Source organism: Panthera uncia, assembly GCF_023721935.1.
Source record: "Panthera uncia isolate 11264 chromosome A3 unlocalized genomic scaffold, Puncia_PCG_1.0 HiC_scaffold_11, whole genome shotgun sequence".
Classification (NCBI taxonomy): Eukaryota; Metazoa; Chordata; class Mammalia; order Carnivora; family Felidae; genus Panthera; species Panthera uncia.
Window position 1 is genome coordinate 84,030,274 of NW_026057578.1, and position 23,576 is coordinate 84,053,849.

Below are 23,576 nucleotides of genomic sequence, written 5' to 3' on the forward strand. Positions count from 1 at the left end.
CAAAATTCAATAAATGTCATTGTTGCATTTTAGTATTTGAGACAGGGGAAATGAGCCTCCATTCAGCATGTCTAGGGGACAAGAATGGCCAGAGGCATTAGGCTCCCTTCATCATATGCTGTGAAAACTTCACTCACAGACTCACCCTTCTCACATTCAGCCAATTACCTACAACTCCAAAGGGGTTGTGATTTTGGGTATTCTGAGATTTTTCGTAATCTGTCCCTTGAGCCTGGGATTCCTGAGCAAGTCATAGGTGCCGAGTGAGCCCAGGGAGCTGCATCCCAGGGGCCTTCAATTGGTCTGGCCCCATCAATAGTTCTGTTTAGTAGTTTTCCTGAATTTGTCATCATTGTTTCATTTGTGAACTCTGGGCATTAAGTGGGAAGAAAAAAACTTCAGTGGAAGTTGAAAAGACTGACTTTGGTGTGAGGATATGCCCAGAAACGCAATGAGAGCAAAAGCTGAGAGCCTGAATGTACTTCTCTGCGTTAGCAAATTTGGGACAGTACCGAAGTCTCATGCATGTATCCTGCATGCACATCAGGGTCTTGTTACATGTCTCTCCTGCAGCCCCCATTTTGAACTTAGGGCCTGGAGAGTCACTTATCCCGTTACGACCACATTGCCAGGGGTACGTTGTTCCCATGGCTGAAGAAGCATGGAAAGTTCCACATGTCTATGTTGGCCACTGCTCTGGTTTCACTTGTAATCTTGATGCATTTGGTGTTTTGTTTTGTTTTGTGTTTTCAGGGAAAACTGGATGCCTTGTGGGTCCTACTAAGGAAAGGATATGATCGTGTGTCTGTGATGCGTCCACAGCCAGGAGACACGGTAGGATTCATTAATGGTGTCATACATACTTTGTTTTTCTCTCTCACTCTGAATTTGGTGAGCTAGAATAACTCCAGATATATCAATCTAGCTGTTATTTCCTGTTGTGACAAATCAGATACTAATTTTCAAAATTCTGGGTTCTTTACAAGACCTTAAGTGTTGACTTGCTTTTCTGGAAAGGATCTTGACAGAAATAGGTTGAGTTAAACTTCCTAGGACTTGAGCTTCTTATGTTATAGGTACAGCGAGTGAAAGAGGCAGGAGTGGCCCTTCCCTAGGCTGTGCCAGGAGAGAGGCCTGCTGCTCCCCAGCAGCGGTGGCCGGTGGTGACCAACAAGATGCACAAGATGCCAGAGACACAAGGTGGGGCAAGGGAATGGAGGCCACAGAAAACATCCACCCTCTTCCAGCAGGTGTCAGACCCAACTGGTCTAAGACCTCAGGAGGTCCTTTTACCCTGGTAAGGATTTGCCCCAAAATTGTCAGGGCCAAGCTTAGAGTGTCTCCAACTACAAGGAGGCAGAAAAGGAGGAGTCAGCAGAGACCGCTAGGAACCATCTAGTCCATCTCCATTTTGTGAATGAGAAAATGAAGGACAGGAGAAGCTGAGTAACTTGTTCTGTTCCCAAAGTAACAGTGCTGGAAACAAATCCTGTTCTGCTGAAATCACACTGTTGCTCTGTCTTCTCCCTAAATTTTACAAAACAAACTTGGGACGAAATCCTCCCTCAACTACCAGCAAACCACATCTTCCATCCACTTCTCTGGATGTCAAGCACATAACCCAAAAGCAAAATAAAGGTGTCCGATTTGAAATTCCTTTCAAATCAGGTAGAGAACTTCCTTCTTGGCGGGAAAATTCCAGGCAAGTTACTTAACCTCTCTGAGCTCCATCTTTATAAAGTAAATGATGCTGTGGCTGTTTGGAGAAGATACTTGTAACGAATCTGGCCCAATGTTGAACACCTAGGAATGCTCAATGGTGATTATGATGATTATTTACGTCACGCTTTTCTACTGCCTGTGAAGGGCTGATACAAAAATTCAAAGCATATTGCAACTGACGTGTATCAGGTAAGCCCACAGCTTTACTTACCCTGCCCACTGTTCAACGAGGCACAGCTCGTAAAACACAAGAGCACAGCCTGTTAGGCAGGCCCCTCTTCCTTTGCACTGATGACAACGGGTGGTTTGTGGCTGAGGGGATTTGGTCTAAAGTTTCATAGCTTGTGCAATTAGCTTTCCTGCCCCCAGGTTGTGGCAAAAAGAAACCAGGTCATATAAATGCGGGGCTGACTTGGCCCTATAGCATACGGAATTTGTATTTTGTCTGTCAAAGTCAACAAGAACACACTGCAATGGCAAATGTTAAAGTACAAACTCTCCAGTTAACAAAAATGAGCCCAGGCCATAAACTTTGTACTCAGGGTGGTATTTGGCCTTATAAGTTATACATCTGGTTTCTGTGGGAAATTAAGGAATTGTTTTAGCATGCATGAGACTCATCTAACAGATCAAGAAAAAAACAATAAGATACCCTAAACTCAGGTTCAGCCATACTATTTTTCCGTGGCAGACTATGCTGGTCAAGCGTACAAGAACATTTTTTTCAGAGCACCTGAAAAACATCTCCACTAAAATTTGTTAACGTTCCATTCTCCACTGACCAGATTGGCAGAAACAAATTCATAAGCTGAGTCAACCTGAGAAGGAGTAGGGGATGTTATCACGGATAAGATACAGAACCAACACTGTTTGGCATGAAAAGGCTAAATGGATAAATCCAACAATGGAATGCAAACCGATGGAATGTCCTCCAATGAATCACGCCTAAACTGAATCTCTTGCTTACTAATTTTGACCAAACGTTTGTATTAACACTTGAAGATGTTCTCTACACTTTTGAGAAACACAATACCACCTTGAATTTTCATTCTCCAATCACACAAAATAATAGACTTGAAGTACAGAAGGTCTATGAATTAGGATACCTTTAACCATATGCTCAGCGTTGTCACAGGTTATGATTGTCCAGCCTACTTTTAAATGGGCTTGCTTTATAGAAATCCTGATAAAATGTTAAGACATGTGGGAGGAACAGATGCAGAGAACTGTGTCTTTGTAGGTCACGACACAACGATGGCCACAGACATCTTGATGTACACGGAGTTGTACAACAAAGGTCACAGATTAGGAAGGAATGGGCATTCAAAGCTGCCTTGTGGCAACTCAGGAAAGAGTTCCAGGTGAGGGAGGACTATGTCATAGCTGTGTCTACATGTGTATTCTTTTTTGTCCTGCATAACTGTAGGAGACTCCCTACAGATCTCCATTACTTGCATGGCAATGACTCTGTAAGAATTCCTCAGCACTGATTTATGGGGCTGACCACATTTTCCATAAACTCAAAATGACTACATCTAGGCATGTGCTCGTGAACAAGAGTCACAGGTTCTGAATTTTTCCTTTAAAACAAAAACAAAAACAAAAATCACCTAATTACATTCTCAGTTACATTCTGAATGGTTTCAAACACATGTTGACCTCACAGAAACCTGGCAATGCTTCCTCCTCTGTTCCTGTGTGCCCCATCCTCCCCACAGTTAACCCACCCCAGCCCTACAGATGCAGACAGGGGCCCACCAACAGAGCCTTTGAGGCTGCCTGCCGAAAGGGCTGAGCGCCTCCAGCCTCTACCACAGAGTTGAGGGCTGGGGGTGCCTAAGCCCAGAGCCACACCCTTCCCTGGGACTGGCGCCCACCTCCTCAGAGCCGTCCAAGCCCCAAGTCAGGGAAAACACGAATGGGGCCACAGCAGGAGACATGAGCCTTCAGTCTGCCATCACCCTGTCTTCCTTCTTTCCGGGGTGGGCTCACAGTCCTATTGTTCCTTGGTACCCACCAGGAAATCCCTGAGCCAACATCCAACATCAAGTGCCAGAAGAAACCACTTAAACAGCAGGCCAGCAACACATCTGATCCTACAATGTAAAGAGTTCGCTAAGCATTTGCTGAAACCATCCCTCTGCTTCCAGTATATAGCTATGCCATGCTCTTTCTAAAACACATATGTGAACAAGACATTCCAAGGCTTCAGACTTGCAAAGACCAGGAAAAAGCCCCCCGAAATTGCTTGATTTAGAAAGGCTCACCTAATTTTAAACAGAGATGTAAGGGAGCTTCAGAAATCAGGGTTCGTGGAATCTAGTGGTTTTCAACCTGGTTGCACGTTGTGATAACCTGAAGAGCATTCAAACGCTGATACTGGGATCCCACCTCAAAGGTTCTATTTCACTTGTCTGGGATGAGGTCTGGACATTTGGGATTTTAGAAGCTCCCCAGGTGGTTCTAATGGCAACTGGGATGGAGAATCAGTGATCTGGTCCAATTCCCTATTTTTCATCCAAGACTGCATCTTCTCTTTCCTTCTCCACCAATTTGAAGGCAACTGTCCACACTGCTCCAGAGACAGGCATAAGGGAAATGGATGATTGCCATCTTCATGGGCTTCCACCCGTCCCTTTCCTTCTAGGAAGATGATTAACACGGATTCAGGCTACTATCTTGTTGTTACTGCTTAGGGGGAAAGGATGGGGAAAAGGAAATATAACTCTGCCTCACATGTTTGGGTTTTTTTTCCCGGATGGAATTCAATCAATGTATGGACCAGTCTAAACCCTCTCCAGTTGTTTTTACCTCAGTTTGAGCCATCCCACTTCACGTGCTCTGGGAGGGACCCACTGGAGTTGGATGTCTTCTTTGTTTTCAGCTCCTCGGTTTCTCCCAGATCTGACATCAGGAGGCCGGTACGTTCCATGACTATCAGCAAGAACAAAAAACTCAGGCACATTCTGAGCTTGTTTTGCAAGGCTGGGCCTCCTTGCAATCAGAAGAGACCCAGGAAAAGTACACACATAAATGTACATAAACAACGTTTGAAACTTATTTGAAGCTCAGCCCCAGAGGTTGTGAAATCCTCTCCTGGAGCTCCAGCCTCAGGCTGCTGTCTGTGCAGCTGCTTCCAGTAAGGGAGCTAGGCCAGTCACATGGGCACCATGTCTCCCTGCTGTCGCTGAGGCTGGAGTGAGCTGGGCAGGTTATCTCGTGCTCAGCCCAGTCCTTCGAAAGCAGATGAGCCTCCCGTAACATAAGCAAGTCAGAGAAAAGTGTCTGCATTCTGTTTCTCTCTGTCTCTTTTCTCCATTTTTCACATTCCCTGTGTTGCCTCTTTCTTCTTCCCTCTTTAACTTGGCTGCCTTCCCTCAAACATTCTTTGATCAAACAGCTATTATGTTCCCACTAGGAACCCATCATAGGGCCGGTACTAGGGATACCAATTAGAACGGGACTGAATTCTGGCTTCCTGGAGTTGAATGTAGGACTTGGAAGAGAAGAAAGGGTCAAGCATTGTCTCAACTGCAGATGCTTATAGAAGCACAAACCCATTCAGAGCAACTTGGGGAAGGATGTCGATCTCTGTTTACAGAGCAGAAACTGGGGCTTAGGGTACGTTATTAACTTTCTGGAGGGCACACTGCTAGTAAGGGGCAGATGAGGGGCTTGAATTCGGGACTGTCAGAGACTAGGGATTCCTAAAGTCCTTTATGCATTCGACAGATCCTTGTTGAGCACTTTCTATGCGACTAGCACTGTGGTTGTGCTGACTGCTCACTTGCAGTGTCCTCGCCCTTGAAGGTCAGGGACAACAGTCAAGTCTCCAAACATCGCCCATGTGAAAGGCTGTGTGATGGAGATGAGCATGTGAGGTATGAAGGATACACCTCATGTGGGTGTGAGGGATACACCTAGGAAGGGCATTTCACCAGACTGGAATCAAAACCGACTTCTGGAAGTGACATTTAAGCTGAGAGTGGGAGAGTTAAAAAGGGACAGTTATCCTAGTGAGAAGGAAGCTTAAACAAGGACCCTAAGGGGTCCTTCTGGGAGACACCAAGAGCGGGGTATGTTGGAAGACAGAGTGTGAGGCAGTGACAGCAGGCCACGTGGGGTGCTGGTTGTGGGGGCCCACTCTGAGGACAGTGGAGAATTACACAAGTGTTTTAAGCAGTGAAGTGATCAGATTTGTGTTTTAGAAAAGTCCCACTGGCTGCAGCGTGGAGACGGTGGCAGTGAGGGATGGTGAACAGAAGCAGTGGCGGACAACGAGGAGAGTCTGGATTCCATCCAGAATGACTGGATTTGGTAACCGGCTGGCTGTGGAGGATGAGAGAGGAGGAAGTGTCAAGAAGGACCCCCAGAGTGTGTCTGAGCCAACAGTGATGCCACCAGGATGAGGGCGGGAAGACAAGAGCTTTGGGGCTGAAGACGAAGAATTAGCCTCATAACTTAGCAAGTTTGAGGCACTGTGGGAGCATCTCCAGGCAGAGATGGCCAGGCATGGGGCCAGGAGGCACTCATCCTCAGGGCCAGCACCTGCTGAGACCCGGGAAGGAGCACCTCCTTCGGGTCTGTGCCCTAGATGCCCCACCGGCCTCACGCTAGTCCCCGCCTGTGTTGGAGGCAGTTCTGCTCAGTAAGAGTTCGGAGCTGGAGGCAAAAATTTGGGAGTCGTCAGCATGGCAGTTGTGACCAGTGTGAGTAGATGGGGAACTAGGGAGTGTGCGTAGACAGAGAAGAGAAATCGGTTAAGCAGTGAACCCCAGGGCCATGTCCTTTAAGTCAGGGTGGGGAAAGAAAAAGGGAACAAGAAGAAAACTAAGAGACCAGCCAGAGAATGAAAAGGTGCAACAGGAGGGTCTGGGATCATGGAAACGGAGAGAAGATACATCACTGAGGAGGTCAGTGTCAAGTGCTATAAAATTTACACACAAGCTGGCACCGGTTCTTTAATTACACAAGGTTATGGTGACCTTGGTGACCTTGGTGACCTAGGTGACTTAGGTTCGGTGGAATGAAAGGGGCAGGAAGGAAGCTTTGTGGAAAATGGGAGGGGAGAGCCAAAGCAGTAGCTGGGATAGCGCTGGAGTTGAAATGTGTCTTCGTTTTATTAAGATGGGGCACTAGAGCTTGATTAAGTGCTTGTGACAGGCCCAGAGAGGGAGAGGTTGAGGAGAAGAGCTCGCTGATGGGCTGGAGCACTTAAAAGCGGGGCTTAGAGGACCTGGAGCCCAGGAAGTGCCACTCTTCCATGTGAATTAGGTAGCAGAGCCCAGGTGGGCTCTCAGATGTGGGTGAGAGGGCAGGAAGCCGCAGCACCCATTTGATGACTTCTGTCTCTCCCACGATGATGCTAGAGGAGAGGGGTGAGTGAGGGCAGAGTTCCTGAGAAGGTCGGATGAGGAGAACCAGCCATACCTTTGGAATCCCGTCGCTCTTGTGGGTCAGTGCCTTCTTTAGTTCCAGGGTGGACGTCTCCACCGCATGCAAGAAACATGAGTAATTCCGGATGCAGTGTTACAACCAATTCACTTCAAAACTCCACCCCCAAGCGAACCCACTTTCTGGTCCCTTGAATATATTGCTGTAGGTTTTATTTCTCACACGCAGAATGGAAATAATGACCTAGTTTACCCACAACACTTAAAGAGCAGTGCTAACTGCTTTGGGGCTTTTTGTTTCGTTTTGGCACCGGAGGTCTCCCCCTGTCTAAGAAGTTAAAACCATAATACCTGACAACTACTAACAAACTAGTTTCATACCGGTTTATAATCAGCTACGGTATAAATTACTAAAGAATGGGATCCTTGTCGCATATAAATACTGTGACGTAGCACCGGGTCCCACAGAAGAGGCACCAATAACTATTCTTGATCAGGATTAGCTTAAAGCAGCGATTCTGGAATCACTCCATTGCTTTGCCATGTACCAGCTGGGTGACCTTTTCAGCTCACTTTCCTTTTTAAGATCACTTCCATTTTTCCGAGGAGTTGTTTGCAGGGCACACGGGTGCCTAGTAATGCAGGCTGTGCCCATGTCGGAGGGCCAGCCTGTGCACGGCTACACATACAAGCTCCCCGGTACGGGCACACATTCCGCCTCAGACAGGAAGGCCTTTTCCTGATTCATTCAAAGGTACTGTGTGGGTTAGCGGTGGCCCCCACCATCTGAACACAGAAAGCAATTAATTTCCTCCCAAGCATTGCTTTAGATAAACATCGGAAGATATTGCTCAGTCCAGTGGGTTCTCCCAATATGATCATCCCCGGCAACATTTTTTTCACTATTTCTTGTGCTAACCAAAAAAGTGTTTGCTTAGTTAATAGAGTTTTTGCCCTATCTTATCTTTTTTCTTTCTTCAGTTGTGATCATACTGCAGATGAGTTAGTATTACATTCTTTCATTTTATCCTATAGGCATAAGGGGGAAATAATTTTTTAAATCACTTTGTTTCCTAAGCAATTAAAATAATTTAAAACTTTTATGTGTGCTGATAAGACGTCCCTTCCTGAATATTGGCAATTTTAAAGCAGATGCATGTCTGGGTCAAGAAATAAACATTCCCGTTTGAGTTGCTTGTTGGTGAAACCACAGATCCAATTGGCTTATGTGCGGGCACATCAAATTATTAACACACGCCCAAACAAGCTGGTGAAAATTGATAATGTGGGCATCCAGAATAAAAAGGTTGGTTGACATACTCTAAGAAGTTCACCTAGATCCTGCAGTTCTTTTTTTTTTTTTTTAAGATTTTATTTTTAAGGGGCACCTGGGTGGCTCAGTTGGGTAAGGCTCAGGTCATGATCTCACGGTTTGTGAGTTCGAGCCCTGCATCAGGCTCTGTGCTGACAGCTCAGAGCCTGGAGCCTGCTTCGGATTCTGTGTCTCCCTCTCTCTCTCTGCACCCCCGCCCCTCAAAAATAAATAAACATTAAAAAAATCTTAAAAAAGAAAAAAAAGATTTTATTTTTAAATAATCTCTGACTGAGCCAACCAGGCACCCCAAAGCTGCAATTCTTGTCTCATTTCCCTTTCACAGAGAAACCTTTTGCATCTGAAACTCCTACCTTTAGTTTTCCTCTGAATTTGCTTCATTGCATCTCTAATAAACTCTATTCTGACAACACTGATTGTTGAAAATAAAATGGAGGGTGGCTCAGTCGGTTGAGCATCCAGCTCTTGGTTTCAGCTCAGGTCATGATCTCACTGTTTATGAGTTTGAGCCCCAATTGGGCTCTGTGCTGATGGTGCAGAGCCTGCTTAGAATTCTCTCTCTCTGCCTCTCCCCCACTCATGCTTGCTCACTCTCTCTCACTCTCTTTCTCTCTCTTAAAATAAATAAATAAAAACTTAAAAAAAAAAATGAACAGGGCAAATCCAAAAGCTGGAAATATTTACTCAGTTGGCTAAGTATGATCATTATCAGCAAATGGCTGCTGAGGTGCCAGGAAGGGCTCTGTGGAAAACGCAGACAAGCATGAGATGTGGTCGTGACACCAAAGATTGGTTCAGGATATAGAACAGATGGCGGTCAAGGTCACTCCCTGGGCAGACCAAGAGAGAGCTGAAGGAAAGGAGAGCAACAGAGAAAGGGCAATCACTGGCAGCCTAAGGGGACAGGAGGCCTCCCTGGGGACTGGAAGGACTTGCCCTGGTGTTGGAGGCAAGTTGGGACTTAGTCAAGCAGACAGGATATAGAAGGGCTGAGGTCACAGGTCTCCAGAACCAGGATGCAGCCCATAAGTGCACATGGCCGACAGTGAGGACACATCTCAGGCTGGAGTGGAGGGAGTACATGGTCCCCTAAGGCTGCAGGGTGCACATGAATGAGATTTCACCACCTTGAAGGTCAGACTAAAAAGTGTGGACCTAATTCTATTACCATTGCGAGCTAATCATCTGGGATAAATATTACGGTGCCAAAGTATATTGTATTTTAAGACATTTTATCTAATACAAGTTTAACTAGGTATTAATAGTGTTTGTAACTTATATATAAAATTTGGCCACAGATGTCTTGTCTTATAGAACAGCCAGATGAAAATTGTTCTACAACTCAGGAACAGTGGGTCTAATAATGTTGGGAATCAGTTAATAGGCTATTGTGATGAGCCAAGCATGGATCATGAGGCTTGAATTTAAATGGTGACACAGGGAATGAAAAGACAGATGGCAATGTCTGAAACCGGCTGCAACATTGCATGGAGAAAGAGATAAAAAAATTTTAGTATCGGGGGTCACCTGGGTGGCTCAGTCAGTTGAGCATCTGACTTCGGCTCAGATCATGATCTCACAGTCTGTGAGTTTGAGCCCCGCGTCGGGCTCTGTGCTGACAGCTCAGAGCCTGGAGTCTGCTTTGGATTCTGTGTCTCCCTCTCTCTCTGCCCTTCCCCTGCTCACATGCTCTCTCTCTCACTCTCTCTCTCTCTCTCTCCCTCTCTCCCTCAAGAATAAATAAACGTTAAAAAAATTTTTTTTTAACTTTTGTAAGAGTAGATCATTTAAGAAAAAGAAAAAAGCAAATTATAGGAAATGTTCCTAGAGGGTGTGATTTATTTTGGCAGAGCACCTTCCCTGAATATTTGAATTCTCAGTAGTATTTATCCAGTTCTCACCCTTGGAAATCTTTCCTTCACTGTCTCATTGGAGAGGGACATGAGTACTTGGAATTCTTGGCTCACTTTCCTGAATTTAAAAGAGAAAAAGTTCAAGACACCCTATGTCCACAGCAAAAACCAAACTGCACCCAAAAGCTGCAGTTAGCTTTTTTCAGAAAAGTCAAACCCAAAGTTGATGCTGCAAAATACACCATCAAATATACATCTTGAGGGTTTTTTTTTTTTTTTTTTTTTGCACCAACTTCCTTCCCTACAGTAGGAGGTCTTTCCAAATAAATAGATGGGGAGGCAGCTGATGTGGCTGAAGACTCTCCCGCCTCCCTCTGCTCCCTCTACCTCTCTCTTCCAGTCCCCCACAACTTAACCTCCCTTTTTCCACATGCGCGCACACACACACAGACACACACACACCCATCATCATCATCATCATCATCATCATCATCATCATCATATTATAGCTCCTCTTAGGACTTTCATGTTTGAATTGCCTCATCTCGCAAACAGCCGCAGCAACAGAAGCTCATGTCTTGGTTTCAAGTTGCAAATAGCAAACAGAGGAGAAGTAAATACTAGAAGCTGAACAAGACAGGGCTGGGTGATAAAGACATCCCTGTTCAAATTATCTGACCTCACTGTTTCCTTCCAAACAGAATCAGGATTGAGCAGGGCTTGGTTCTAGAGTCAGAATTGCACCCAAGTACGTAACATTTCAGGAAGTTTGCTACTTTCCTCAAACACGATGTTTATGTCTAGCCACTCGGCTGCCACGAGCCTGTCCCTCCAGCTGAGGGCATTGGGAAAGATCATCTCTAGGGACAGCCTGCAACTCTGCAATAGGCTTCGGTTGAGAATCATCCTAACCCCAGCTGATGAGGAGTTCTGTTCTGGCTAGAAGTGTGGGTTGAATCATAGATGACAAAAGCTGACCCAAGAGATAGCCTTCCAGAATTCACAGTGTGGAGAGAAGCCAGCCTCCTGTGGAACATCCAGCGCTCCCAAGTACATTTCTTAGTTTCTCCCTACCACCACCTTACCTTATCTCCTTTTTACATATTGGGAAGATGAGGCTTGGATAATAAGGTCCTTGCTCTGTTCAGGGTCACAAAGGGAATTAGTGGAAGTGGCAAGACTAGACCCCACCAGCCCTATGCTGCCTGGCTGTCCTGTGTCCTCACCCCAGGCCAGGAGAGGAGGGTAGGGATCGTGAGTGGTCTTGATCTCTCGAAGAGAAGGTAGGACAAGATCCAATTTTGGAAGGCAGGGTGAATCCATGCCAACTAACCAACCACCTCCTTTTCTGTCCTTCTCCCTCTCCCACCTCCCAACACCTTTCCATCTGCATCCTGCCTAAGATGACATAACCACTGGTGTTCCTTCCACACTGGTCTGCTTTCCTGCACAGTGTGCTGTGCTCGCAAATTACCTCATGTTCTTTGCACTTCCTGATTCCACCTCTCCCTGTCTCCCCTTAACCACCAACACCATGACTAGGACAGAGTGCACCCACTCGTTCAACAATTAGATCTTGAACTCCTACTACATAGCAAGCACCAAGCTCCACAGCAGGGATTTCGCATGAATGAGGTGGAGTCCCGAATACTACAGAGTAGTCAGGAAAGGACTAAGTTATACTCAATGTGATAAGTGGTGTGGAAGGGGAGAGTTGGGGATTCCATGGGAGCATAGAGCAAGGAGAGGTAACCCAGACTAGGGGATCAGGGAAGACTTACAAAAGCAGAGATCATTTGACTGTGACCTGAAGAATGAGCTTTCCCAGTGAAGAAAGGAAAAGGACTTTCTGGTTGGGAGGAATAGGATGTGTGAAGCCCCAGGTAGGAAAGGAACAGAAAGAGGAGGCCCAGGCTGACTTTGGAGAGAGGAAGGGGAAAGCAGTTCCACCCACCTCCTGGCTCTGGCTTCTCCACCCTTTTGTCTCCTCACATGTCTCGGGTGCTCAGCACTCAGCTGCAGCCCCACTTCCTCAAAGATTCCCCCCTCATCCCCATCTGGCCCCTCCTTTCTCGGCATTCACAGCTACTGCTACAAAGTTCAGCGCCATTTTAGTTTAAAGTCAATACTGACTTTCTTTCCTGGACACGCTGCGATTAGAGGAAAGAGACCAGGGCTTGTTTTCCCCACTTTCTCTCATGGCAGTGAGGATGTCTCACTTTGCCTTCTTGTCCCAGGGATTGTGACTCTCTGCAACCCCCAGGTGGTCACAGCTGATTGTCAACTTTTATGATGTTCCCTTTGTAGGCAACCGCATTTGTATTTTCATAGTGGGCAAAGATGTTTCAATAAGCCAAATCCTCTGCCTTTTAAAGAAAAAGAAGGTTCACACTGTCTTCTAGGGTTAAGCTTTCTAGGGCGCATCTTCCAGTAAAACGAGTAACCCTTTAATAAGGGTTATTAAACATTAAACTTTCATTACAATTTCTAGTCATATTTTTTGTCACTGCCATTTGTTAATAACGTTGACTTCTTAAAAAGTTTAGTAGAAAAACAACTCTCTGACTTTACTAGTCTCACTTTACAGATTCATTCTTATGATATTTGCTTAACGTTTCAGTGTTTTTCCATTTTTTCTTTTTGGCTAATACCACTGAAAGCAGTCATGTTCAGAGTCCACGATGCTAGCAGAGTTAGGTCCAGGGATGCTTACTCCTCTAGTGTTCGGCACCTCTGTGCCTTCTTGTGTTTCCTCCCAACATCTGGACTGGGATGCCTCATTGAAGAGCGTGGCCTTAGAGGCTGACACCTAGGCACTGGCATATCCACTTTTCAAGGACTCTGACTTGAATACAAGCCCTAAATGGGAGTGAATCTTGAGTAAGCTTTTCCATATTCTCTGCTGCTCACTAAAGGTGATTTGTAATGGCAAACTCTTAAATGTCACAGAGTCTGGAAAATTGGACATCATAACAGACATCCATTCGCCTTAGTGGTACAACTAACAAAAGTGAGACCACTGGAAATTCCACTGTGGGATCATCCCTGTTGCTACACAAGGTAGTGTACCCCTTCTCTTTCTAGCAAGGAAAGCAGTTCTGATTAAGAAAGATGGAGTTTCTTAAACATGGAAGTAGACAGAAATAGACAGGAGACTGAGTGTCTTGCCCTTTGGTAGTGGAGGCAAGCTTACCAGAATCTATGAAGCCATTGCCTCAATGCCCCCACCACGCCTATAGACCGAGGGGTGCTATGTGGTTCTCCAGAGATGGCCAAGGCACCTGCAGAACTGAGGCCACCTTCCGTGCTTGTAAACAGTAAGCATCCCTCTAAATGAGGACTAAGTCCATGAGAACTCCCCAGAGGCCATGGTCCCCACTGCAGCCCATCAGCAGCACTACACTAGATCCTCTGTTGGTGGCCTAGTGTTGCAGGTGTGTTTGCTAATGGATCAAAGCAGAATCTCTTGGCAAAACTGGGCCTTCCGGGTAATTAGCATCAAGCAAACAACCCACATGTCTGCCATCCACACCAGGCCACTCATAAGCAACGTGAATAGAGGCTTCCGAAAAGGTTAACGTGCCCACGTGAAAATTCCAGGCTCATCCAGCAGGGCAGCTGTGCTTTCAGCTTGCTGTAGACTCTAACGCTGGAATGAGTCTTCGGTCCCTCAGAGGATCATCCATGGCCAGGCTGTGATGCCTGTCCTTTATAAAACTCACCCAATCCGTATCTAAACGGTCCAAGACAATTAATAAGAGACTTTTGTGTCAAAGGTGAACAATAATCTCTGGATAATTTTATTCTATAATAATTTTCTTGCTCTCTCCAGCCCATTCTGTTGATGACATGTTTAGTTCTAATCCATTTCCAAGTTGACTCTTTTTTAATAGCAACAATTTGATTAGTGAAATTCTCTAACTTTGTAAACCATGGAACAAACTGTCCCTCCCTGAAGAAACACGGCTTCTCATAAATCTTCCCCAGAAACACCAGAGTTAGAGGAGAGAAACACAATTTGATTTTAAATGAGTAGTCTTCCCAACTGTCACTTCCAGAAGATAGATAGATACATAGATGATAGACAGACAGATGCAATTTCAAATATAGTTTCACATGCCTTTAAAAGTCCCTGGAGATCAGAAGAGTACAAAATATCTTTTCAGTAATTTTTATATCGATTACATGTTGAAATGATAGCCTTCTAGACATATTGAGTTAAATAAGCTATATTATTAAAATTAACTTCACCTGTTTCTTTTCACTCTTCACAAATGTGGCTATGAGAGTCCTGAAAATTACCCATGTGGTTCACACTGTTTCTTCTGGACTAGAGGACTGACCTGGAAAATACTTATAAAGAGTGGGGGTGACATGACTTCATACAGGCCTTAAGTCCTCCAACCACTTGTATTTTGTGGACACAATGAAATTTTCAGAAATTATGGGCATCTGCCTGCCTTTCCTGGTTTTCTACTAGGTCAGCTGTGACTTTGCCTTTCTGGGCCAGTTCCTGTCCCAAACTTCATTTTCTTAGCCAGAAGTCTTGTACGCTCCAAACCGGCATGTTAGGGTTTTGTTTGATGCAAACAAGCATTTAAGGAGGTCTCTCTACTGCCTCTTTTCTCCACTATCATCACAGGGAAGAAAGGGCTTGCAACATTTAAAACTCTCTTCTGGGGCGCCTGGGTGGCGCAGTCGGTTAAGCGTCCGACTTCAGCCAGGTCACGATCTCGCGGTCCGTGAGTTCGAGCCCCACGTCAGGCTCCGGGCTGATGGCTCGGAGCCTGGAGCCTGTTTCCGATTCTGTGTCTCCCTCTCTCTCTGCCCCTCCCCCGTTCATGCTCTGTCTCTCTCTGTCCCAAAAATAATAAATAAAAAACGTTGAAAAAAAAAATTTTTTTTTTTAAAAAAAATAAAACTCTCTTCTAAGTATGTGTATGTCTATGGGACTATCTTTTCTATCTTTGAAAAATTCCTAGAAAGCAAATATTATCCCCATTTTACCAAAAATGAAACTGACTCGACTTGAGCAATAATGTTAACTAGGACTTGCCAAGAGCCTTATAATTTGCAATTATTCTTTAATGTATTTTCTCTGATAACCTTTTGATGTAGGTGTTCTCATTCCCATTTTACAGATGAGGAAATTCTCCTTACAGAGGATTCAAGAGCGTAGGCTTTACAACTAGCATTTATTCATTCCACATGGGATTTATTTGTCATTCTAAGCCCTGGTGAACCAGGGGAGCTATGGTCCTTTCATGGCATCTATACTCTGAGATTCCCAGCACCCCAGTCTTCTATTAAGAACTAAATTACAGTTGTCTCCCCACCCTAACCCCAGGGGATATGTCCCAAGACCCCCAATAGATGCCTAAAACCATGAAACGTACTCTCTATTGCTTTTTCCCATACATACATACCTATGATAAAGTTTCATTTCTAAATTAAGCACAGTGAAAGATAAATAACAATAATAAAATAAAACAATTATAATACTATATTGTAATAAAGTTATGTGACTGGTCTCTTTCTCTCTCTCAAAATACCCTATCATACTGTACTTAACCCTTCTTGTGATGACATAAGAGGATAAAATGCCTACGTGATGAGCTGAAGGGAAGTGAATGACACAGGCACTGTGACAAAGTGTTAAGCTACTACCAACCTTCTGACAATACATCAAAAGGTCTGCTCTTGGAGCAGTGATTGGTGGAGGGGGTGCAGGGGGGAGGGGACCAAAACTGTGGAAAGCGAAATCACAGAAAAGGGGGCACTACTGGAGGATGACAGGAGAGAAGGAGAATGGGTATCTTGCCTGCATGGTGAGAAAAGCCATGTCTTTGGAGAGTTTGACGTTGAAGGTGAGATCGGAATGACCAGAAGGAACTGGCCACGTCAAGATCACAGGACAAACAACTAGTGCAAAACCCGCAAGGTTAGAGAGAGCGCGGCACGTTGGAGAAAGTCAGAGGCTAGTACTAGTCAAGTGTAGTGGGAGACAAATGGGCAGGAAGGCCAAAGAGGAAGGCAGGGGCCATGGCAGGCAGGGCTTGTAAACCCAGGAAAGACATTTGGATTTTACTCTGGTTGTATCATGAAGGTGTGGAGGATTGGTGTGGAGGATTGGCACAGGAGGGTCATGATCTAATTCATATTCTACAAAGACTGCCCTTGATGCTGTGGGAAGAATCAGTTGTAGGGAGACCAGAATGGAAGCCAGGAGAGGAGGTCTTACAACTGTCCTGGGTGAGAGGCAGTGATGGTGCCCTAGCAGAGATGGAGTGGAAGCGACCAGGAGTGGATGGATTCTGGAAGTTTTGTGGAGATACAGCTGATAAGACTGGTTGATGGATACTTTATCTTTCTTTTGACCTGATGGTCCATCCGGTGCTCCTGCACTGCCCAACCTCCTGCGGCTCTCTTCCTGACAGGCTCTGCTCTGGGAAATCTAATCCCCGTTCCCCCAGTAGTGGCCTCGCAATAATGCCTGAAAGCAGAATGAAACTCCAGCAGATCGTGTTGTCTATCACCCCGTTTTTTTTTTTTTGCTGTGTTAATTCATTGTCCTGCCTAGCTGTTAGCCTCTTCATGGTTCATACTGACCTTCAGAAACATATCCATGATGAACGAGGACTTGCTATATTCCAGAATCACTTCAATGGAAATAAAGCGAAGTGATTCCATTCTTTCTGTCTCATTTGGGGCTAGCAGGAGAGTGGATCCCTCTCACATTCACTTGCCCTGAGCAGTAAAGGTACTAGACCCCTGGGGGCACAGCACAGGGTAGGCACTGCTGAACTGGGAACAGAGAGGAAGGGGAAGGGAAATTGTATTTAAGAACCAGGTGGTGTATCATAAAGTGATTATTCGTGGGCTGCTGATAGTAAGATGAAGAAGAGCGAGACTGTGGGTGGAAAGGGCAAGCCAGAGGCCAGGATCAGTCCGCAAAGACTGCAGAGAAGAGAGATGACTTCAGCTTTTCCTTAAAGGATGCTCAGGCTTTGGCTAAACAAGGAAAAGCAGGAAGGATATGAGATCCAAAAAAGTTGTCAGTCAGCAAGTTTACATGTGCATGCGTATGTATACGCAACTCCTCGGGCCAGTGAAAACATTTTCTTGGCTTGTGCATTGAGTTTTCATTAATACCCCAGGGCAATAGATGCTCTCAGTGGTAAAGAAGGAAAACTCGCCCTTCTTCACCTACACAACGCAGTCTCTTCCCAGGAAAACAGAGGGCGATCGACCGCTGTGGTAGCAGGTGTCTGACTCATCTGAATACACTCCACACCCACCTCTCAGATGAGAGGGAGTTTTTATTCCTTCACAGCAATGAACTTCGCTCCCTCTGAAACCTTCACTGGCTCCCACCGCCTGCCCACACAAGGTGTGTTTTTGCTGAGTGCTTATTCCACAACTGGTCATAGGATCAAATCAATTTGGAAAATGCCACACTTAACAATGTTAAACAGGGTTTTTCCTTTCCTCTGTCGGGCATTTAATAAGCCAGTGTACGGTATTATCATGCAGGATTTCCCAAGCTTATGAATGACCGATCTGTTTTTATAGTACATCACTTGGGACTAATGCCCTTCAGAAGGCACTCTGGGAAATACTGGGCTAATCGGCATTTCGTCCATCACCCTCCACGGTCAGTCAGACCCTGCCTGCTTCTCCACAAGTCCTGACAAAGAAAACTGCCCTCTGAGGCACTGTTTCAGCTGACATACCTTACGTATCCCCACCTCAAGAGCTTCACCAATGCCGTGCGCTGGCCCAAATTATCCTGGCCCTTCCTCCCCTCTCCTTGTAACTCAACTCAAGTCCTATCTTCTCTAGAAAGCTTCACTGGCCCCTTCCAGGACTTGGAGATGCCTCCTGCCTGTGAACCCCATCAATTGCTTCATGTCCCGTAGATTTAGCATTGCATAGCTGGTTTCTACCCCTTTCTGTCTCTAGTACCTTGCACATGGTAGGTATTAAAGAAGAGTAGAAGCAGGAAGGAGCTAAAGGAAGTGGAGAAGCACAGGGAAAGAGGTCAGGGAGGAGGAGGAGGACAAGAAAGAGGTAGAGGAAGAGCAGAGAAGAGCACAGGTGACAAAGTGAAAGAGAATTCCATAGGATCTTGGACGTGGCACTTCCAGTGAGTGCAGGTGGAAGGGACTACTTCTGGAAAAGAAGATCCATAAAGTTCTCTTCTGTGACCCAGGGACATGGATCTGGCCCCAGGCCCCACTTGTAGGGCATCAGCTCTAACCAGAGGTGCTGTATCTGAGAATGGCACCCACTATGGTCCCTTAACCTGTGTTTAATAATAATAATAATAGTAATAATAATAACACTGTATATAAATGCACTATTAAGAAAAGTCTATGTATCTCTTTTTGTTTTTGAAAACAACATAAGATAGTATACAATACACGTTCAGTACTAGTCAACCAAATAAATAACCTTCAAAGTAAAAATTACATAATCCTGAAGCTATTGTTTCTGCTAAAGCCAGTGCCTGCCTTTTACACAGGAGAGCCTAAAACTCACAGAGCAGCTTGAACTGGGGCTTAATCCTTGAATTTGTAGACCAGCACACTCACTACCTAGACTGTTTGAAACTCTGCTTCCCATGGCTGAAGAGTCTGTGACCTCTCTCTTGGTCAAATGGCCACCTGCCAGAGACAGAGACACAAGAAACATACCCATGTCTGCTTCACGCTTCTAATTCACACAAAAGTGGCCACTAGTTTAACAAACCTGCTTTCCTAAACCAGACATTCTCTTCTTTACCCCTGTACATTTCGAAAATGCCAAACACAATGGCGTATGTTGTAAATAAGATTAAAAGCGCATCTTCCAAAAGAGCCCATCCTTTGTAAGTTGTCCGTCCACTTCCATTGACTTAGTTACCTTCTGCAAAGGCCAGGGGCCTTGCCAGGGTTCCACCCTGGAAAAGCTCATCCTATGGAAGCATAGCTTGGCGGGTTTACTAGACCCCGTCTCCAACACTCTGTTAAATGCCCAGATGTATTTCTTTTATGCTTGTGCAAAAATTCCATTTCAGAGTGTCAAGGCAACACCTAAATCAGTCTCCCAAATGTGGTTTGTGGAAAGAGCCTGAATGCCAAAAGGCCTGGGTTCCAGTCAACATTTCCTCTGACTTTTACAAGTTGTGAGCAGATGACCATGGCCCAAGTGCCAGCAGCCATGGGACGTGGGTGGGGGCACTGAACCCCAAACATAGTGGGCCAGTGCGGGGCGTGGGAGAGCGGTCGGCCCAGCTCCTCTGGTCCCTCCACCGGTCCCCAGAGGACTCGCAGTCAGGCAGGGCTCCACTAGGGCAGGATTGAGGCCAGAGCGAGAGCAGTCTCCACACTAAGTGACAGCCAGCCATGGAGGAGAAAAAGAGTTGAATGTGTGTGAGGAACTGAGTGTCTGTGAGAGCCTAGTCCCAGAGAGCATTTCTGTGCTGTGAGGAGGAAGAAGGAAAAAGGACACTGGAGTCTTCAGGTTCAAGGAAAGCAAGCCATCCCCCACCCTGTGGGTTAGATTAGTTCCTTGTTACCAGTACCACATAACTGTGGTTCTCTCCTTCTGAGCCCTGCTACCCTGGTATATGGAACAAGAAGACTTGTAACATGATCAAAATAAAACTTTCCTTTGTATTTGCCTGTATGCTTTATTCGCTGAGAGATTTTTCTCCAGCCATCATATACAAACTTGGCAGGCACCATAACTGTTCAGCCCACTTAGGTTTCAGGCAGGTCCGCAATCAAAACCACACTCTAAATTCAGTAGTTAGAAAGTCCAATCTGAGATCAATCAAGACCTCAAACCTGACTTAGCATTAAATCTTCCCTCCTCCCCCAGCTGGGCTGGACTCCCATTGTAAAGGAGGCCGATGGGTGTCTCTCTGTTTCTCCACTTTGCTTTTCTCCTCCCAGCCCCCGTCCCAGCTTCTTGGCCACTTTCTTACATCTCCTTGGCTGGGACAGGTGAGCAGAGGTAGGGAGGAAGTAAGCTCCTCCTTGAACTGGGACCATCAAGCTGGCTTTGTGCTCTGTGGGCCCAGCACGGGTTTAATGTTGACTTGTTTCTCCTGTGGGGTGTTCTTTGGAGCTTCCTTCTGGATCCTCTCTCCTGCAGTGGACAGATGTCTCTTTTTGACATGGACAGATGTCTCTTTATACCCAATGTTTGCTTGTGGCTGCTTCCTCAATCTCTGGATCTGGTGGTCACCTCTATCTTCTTGCTGCTAAAGTCCTTCTATCCTAGTCAGTGGCTTTGGACAGGATCCAAGAAGACCCCACATTGACCTCCTTCCACACGGCCACCTCTGCTCCACAGGAGACACACACACCACACGTGGCCAGGCTAACCCTGTCACAGCTGTCTCTATCCAGTTCCCACAGGCTGTTCCTGCTTTCTCAGACATGAGACCTCTGTGTTCACTCTGGGATCAGTCTCATTCACCTCCCTGGGCTTGAGGGGAAGCCCATGGAAGCCTGCCCTCCCTAAGCCCCTCTACCTGGTGGCAGAGCCACTGGGGACTCACAGCACAGGAGCAGCTCTCTCCAAGAAGTACCTCTGCCAATCCTCCCCACCCTGACCCCTTTTAATATCTTTCACCTGGCTGAGGGGTCCAAGCTTCATGGGGCCAGTTTACAGACGTTGCCTTGGAATCTGCTTTGGGTGATTAGGCTCCTCATCAGAATTGTCTGCACCTTGGAGCCTAGTCAAAACTTCCATTTTAACATTCATTGGACACTTATGTCAGATTTAAATTATGTGCTCATTTAAATATAAGCCCCATGGGGGCATGAACTTCATCTGGTTGATTCACTGCTATAGAATAGGCATTCGATGAATAATTGTTGAATTAATAAATTAAGTTTTAAGCAAAGTTGGCCACCTTCCCCCAGACTATAAGCTTTGTGAGCATAGCGACTGCAATTATTTTTACTCAATTTTTATCCCCAGTGTTTAGTAGCGTGCTGGCCAATAGCAGATAATTTAAAAAATAATCTTGAATGAACTAACAAACCTGGTGAAAGCCCATATTTCTCTAAGCAAGATTCATGCAGGCTCCACTGGCTGGCCCAAAGCATCCCTCCCTCCCTTCCTCAAATTCTTCACATGGCCACATGGCTTAAAACTCTATCAGTCAGAGATCCTCTCTGCCATCTGAGTCTTCTTTAACAACATAGCGGCTAAAGGGAAGCCATCAGTCGCTGACACTTAAGAAGGCCATTTGCTACAAGGAGCTTCCAGGAACCTAGCTGCTGGGGACCTGCTAGGAGGGAGCACTACCAAGAGAGGAGATGCCGGCCTAGAGGTGGGGACACCTTTAGAGATTCGCCAGAGAGGCCGAGGACCAGGAGGTGAAAGGCAAATGAGAAATAAAGCCAATATTTCTTTGGAGACTGCCTTTAGCATTCTCTCCTCCTCCAGTACAATTTTTAAAAAGCACTTAAGGAGCACCTGGGTGGCTCAGTCAGCTAAGCGTCTGACTTCAGCTCAGGTCATGATCTCGCGGTCCGTGAGTTCGAGCCCCGCGTCGGGCTCTGTGCTGACAGCTCAGAGCCTGGAGCCTGTTTCGGATTCTGTGTCTCCCTCTCTCTCTGACCCTCCCCTGTTCATGCTCTGTCTCTGTCTCAAAAATAAACGTTAAAAAATTTAAAAAAAATAAAATAAAAATAAAAAGCACTTAATTTGGGGGGCGCCTAGGTGGCTCAGTCGGTTAAGCGTCCAACTTCAGGTCATGATCTCGTGGTCCATGGGTTCGAGCTCTGTGACAGGCTCTGTGCTGATAGCTCGGAGCCTGGAGCCTGCTTCAGATTCTGTGTCTCCTTCTCTCTCTATCCCTCCCCTACTCATGCTCTGTCCCTGTTTCTCTCTCAAAAAACATAAACGTTAAAAAAACTTTTTTAATAAAACCACTTAATTTTTAGAGCTAACAGGAATCTTAGATATCCTCAGAGTCTGCAGTTTTCAGGCATTTTTAGCCAAAAAAAGAACTCCTTCTTTAAATGAAATCTTGGTCGCGAAGAAAGTAGCTTTGGGGTCGAAGGTGCTAGGCGTCCACGAGATTGTCTGAATTCGCTCCCAAGCGCATCTGCAATTCAGTATGTCTCACCCGTCCCCCCAGACTAAGCCCTCCAACCCCAGTAACCCCCGAGTCTTCTTTGACGTGGACATCGGAGGGGAGCGAGTTGGTCGAATTGTCTTAGAATTGTTTGCAGATATTGTACCGAAAACTGCAGAAAATTTTCGTGCATTGTGTACAGGAGAAAAAGGCATTGGACCCACCACTGGGAAACCTCTCCATTTCAAAGGATGTCCTTTCCATCGAATTATTAAGAAATTTATGATTCAGGGTGGAGACTTCTCAAATCAAAATGGGACAGGCGGAGAAAGTATTTATGGTGAAAAATTTGAAGATGAAAATTTCTATTATAAGCATGACCAGGAAGGTTTATTGAGCATGGCAAACGCAGGCTGCAATACAAATGGTTCTCAGTTCTTTATCACAACAGTTCCGACTCCTCATTTGGATGGGAAACATGTGGTATTTGGTCAAGTAATTAAAGGAATGGGTGTGGCAAGGATACTGGAAAATGTAGAAGTGAAAGGTGAAAAACCTGCCAAATTGTGCGTTATTGCAGAATGCGGAGAATTGAAGGAAGGGGATGATTGGGGCATATTCCCAAAAGATGGCTCTGGTGACAGTCATCCAGATTTCCCTGAGGATGCAGATATAGATTTAAAAGATGTAGATAAAATTTTACTAATAACAGAAGACTTAAAAAATATTGGAAATACTTTTTTCAAATCCCAGAATTGGGAGATGGCCATTAAAAAATATACAAAAGTTTTAAGATACGTGGAAGGTTCAAAGGCTGTTATTGAGAAAGCAGACAGATTGAAGCTGCAACCTATAGCTTTAAGCTGCGTGCTGAATATTGGTGCTTGTAAACTGAAGATGTCAAATTGGCAGGGAGCAATTGACAGTTGTTTGGAGGCTCTTGAAATAGACCCATCAAATACGAAAGCATTGTACCGTAGAGCTCAAGGATGGCAAGGATTAAAAGAATACGATCAAGCTTTGGCTGATCTTAAGAAAGCTCAGGAGATAGCACCAGAAGATAAAGCTATCCAGGCAGAATTGCTGAAAGTCAAACAAAAGATAAAGGCACAGAAAGATAAAGAGAAGGCAGCATATGCAAAAATGTTTGCCTAATAAGGAATTCAGTTTTACTTACATATGCATTGATTGTATAA

At 45.5% G+C, this 23,576-nt stretch overlaps 2 protein-coding genes across 2 annotated transcripts in view; both read left to right on the plus strand.

Annotated features, from left to right (window-relative positions):
* ANTXR1 (ANTXR cell adhesion molecule 1) overlaps nt 1-23,576 on the plus strand; it is a 221,261-nt gene that overhangs the window by 167,781 nt on the left and 29,904 nt on the right. The window contains exon 17 of the mRNA XM_049651578.1: nt 754-834. Within this exon, the coding sequence (XP_049507535.1) occupies nt 754-834 (81 nt within the window). The remainder of the gene's footprint in view (nt 1-753; nt 835-23,576) is intronic.
* LOC125937060 (peptidyl-prolyl cis-trans isomerase D) lies at nt 22,374-23,543 on the plus strand. Its single transcript, XM_049651579.1, has one exon. It carries the CDS (start codon nt 22,423-22,425, stop codon nt 23,533-23,535), a length of 1,113 nt encoding a protein of 370 aa, XP_049507536.1. The 5' UTR covers nt 22,374-22,422; the 3' UTR covers nt 23,536-23,543.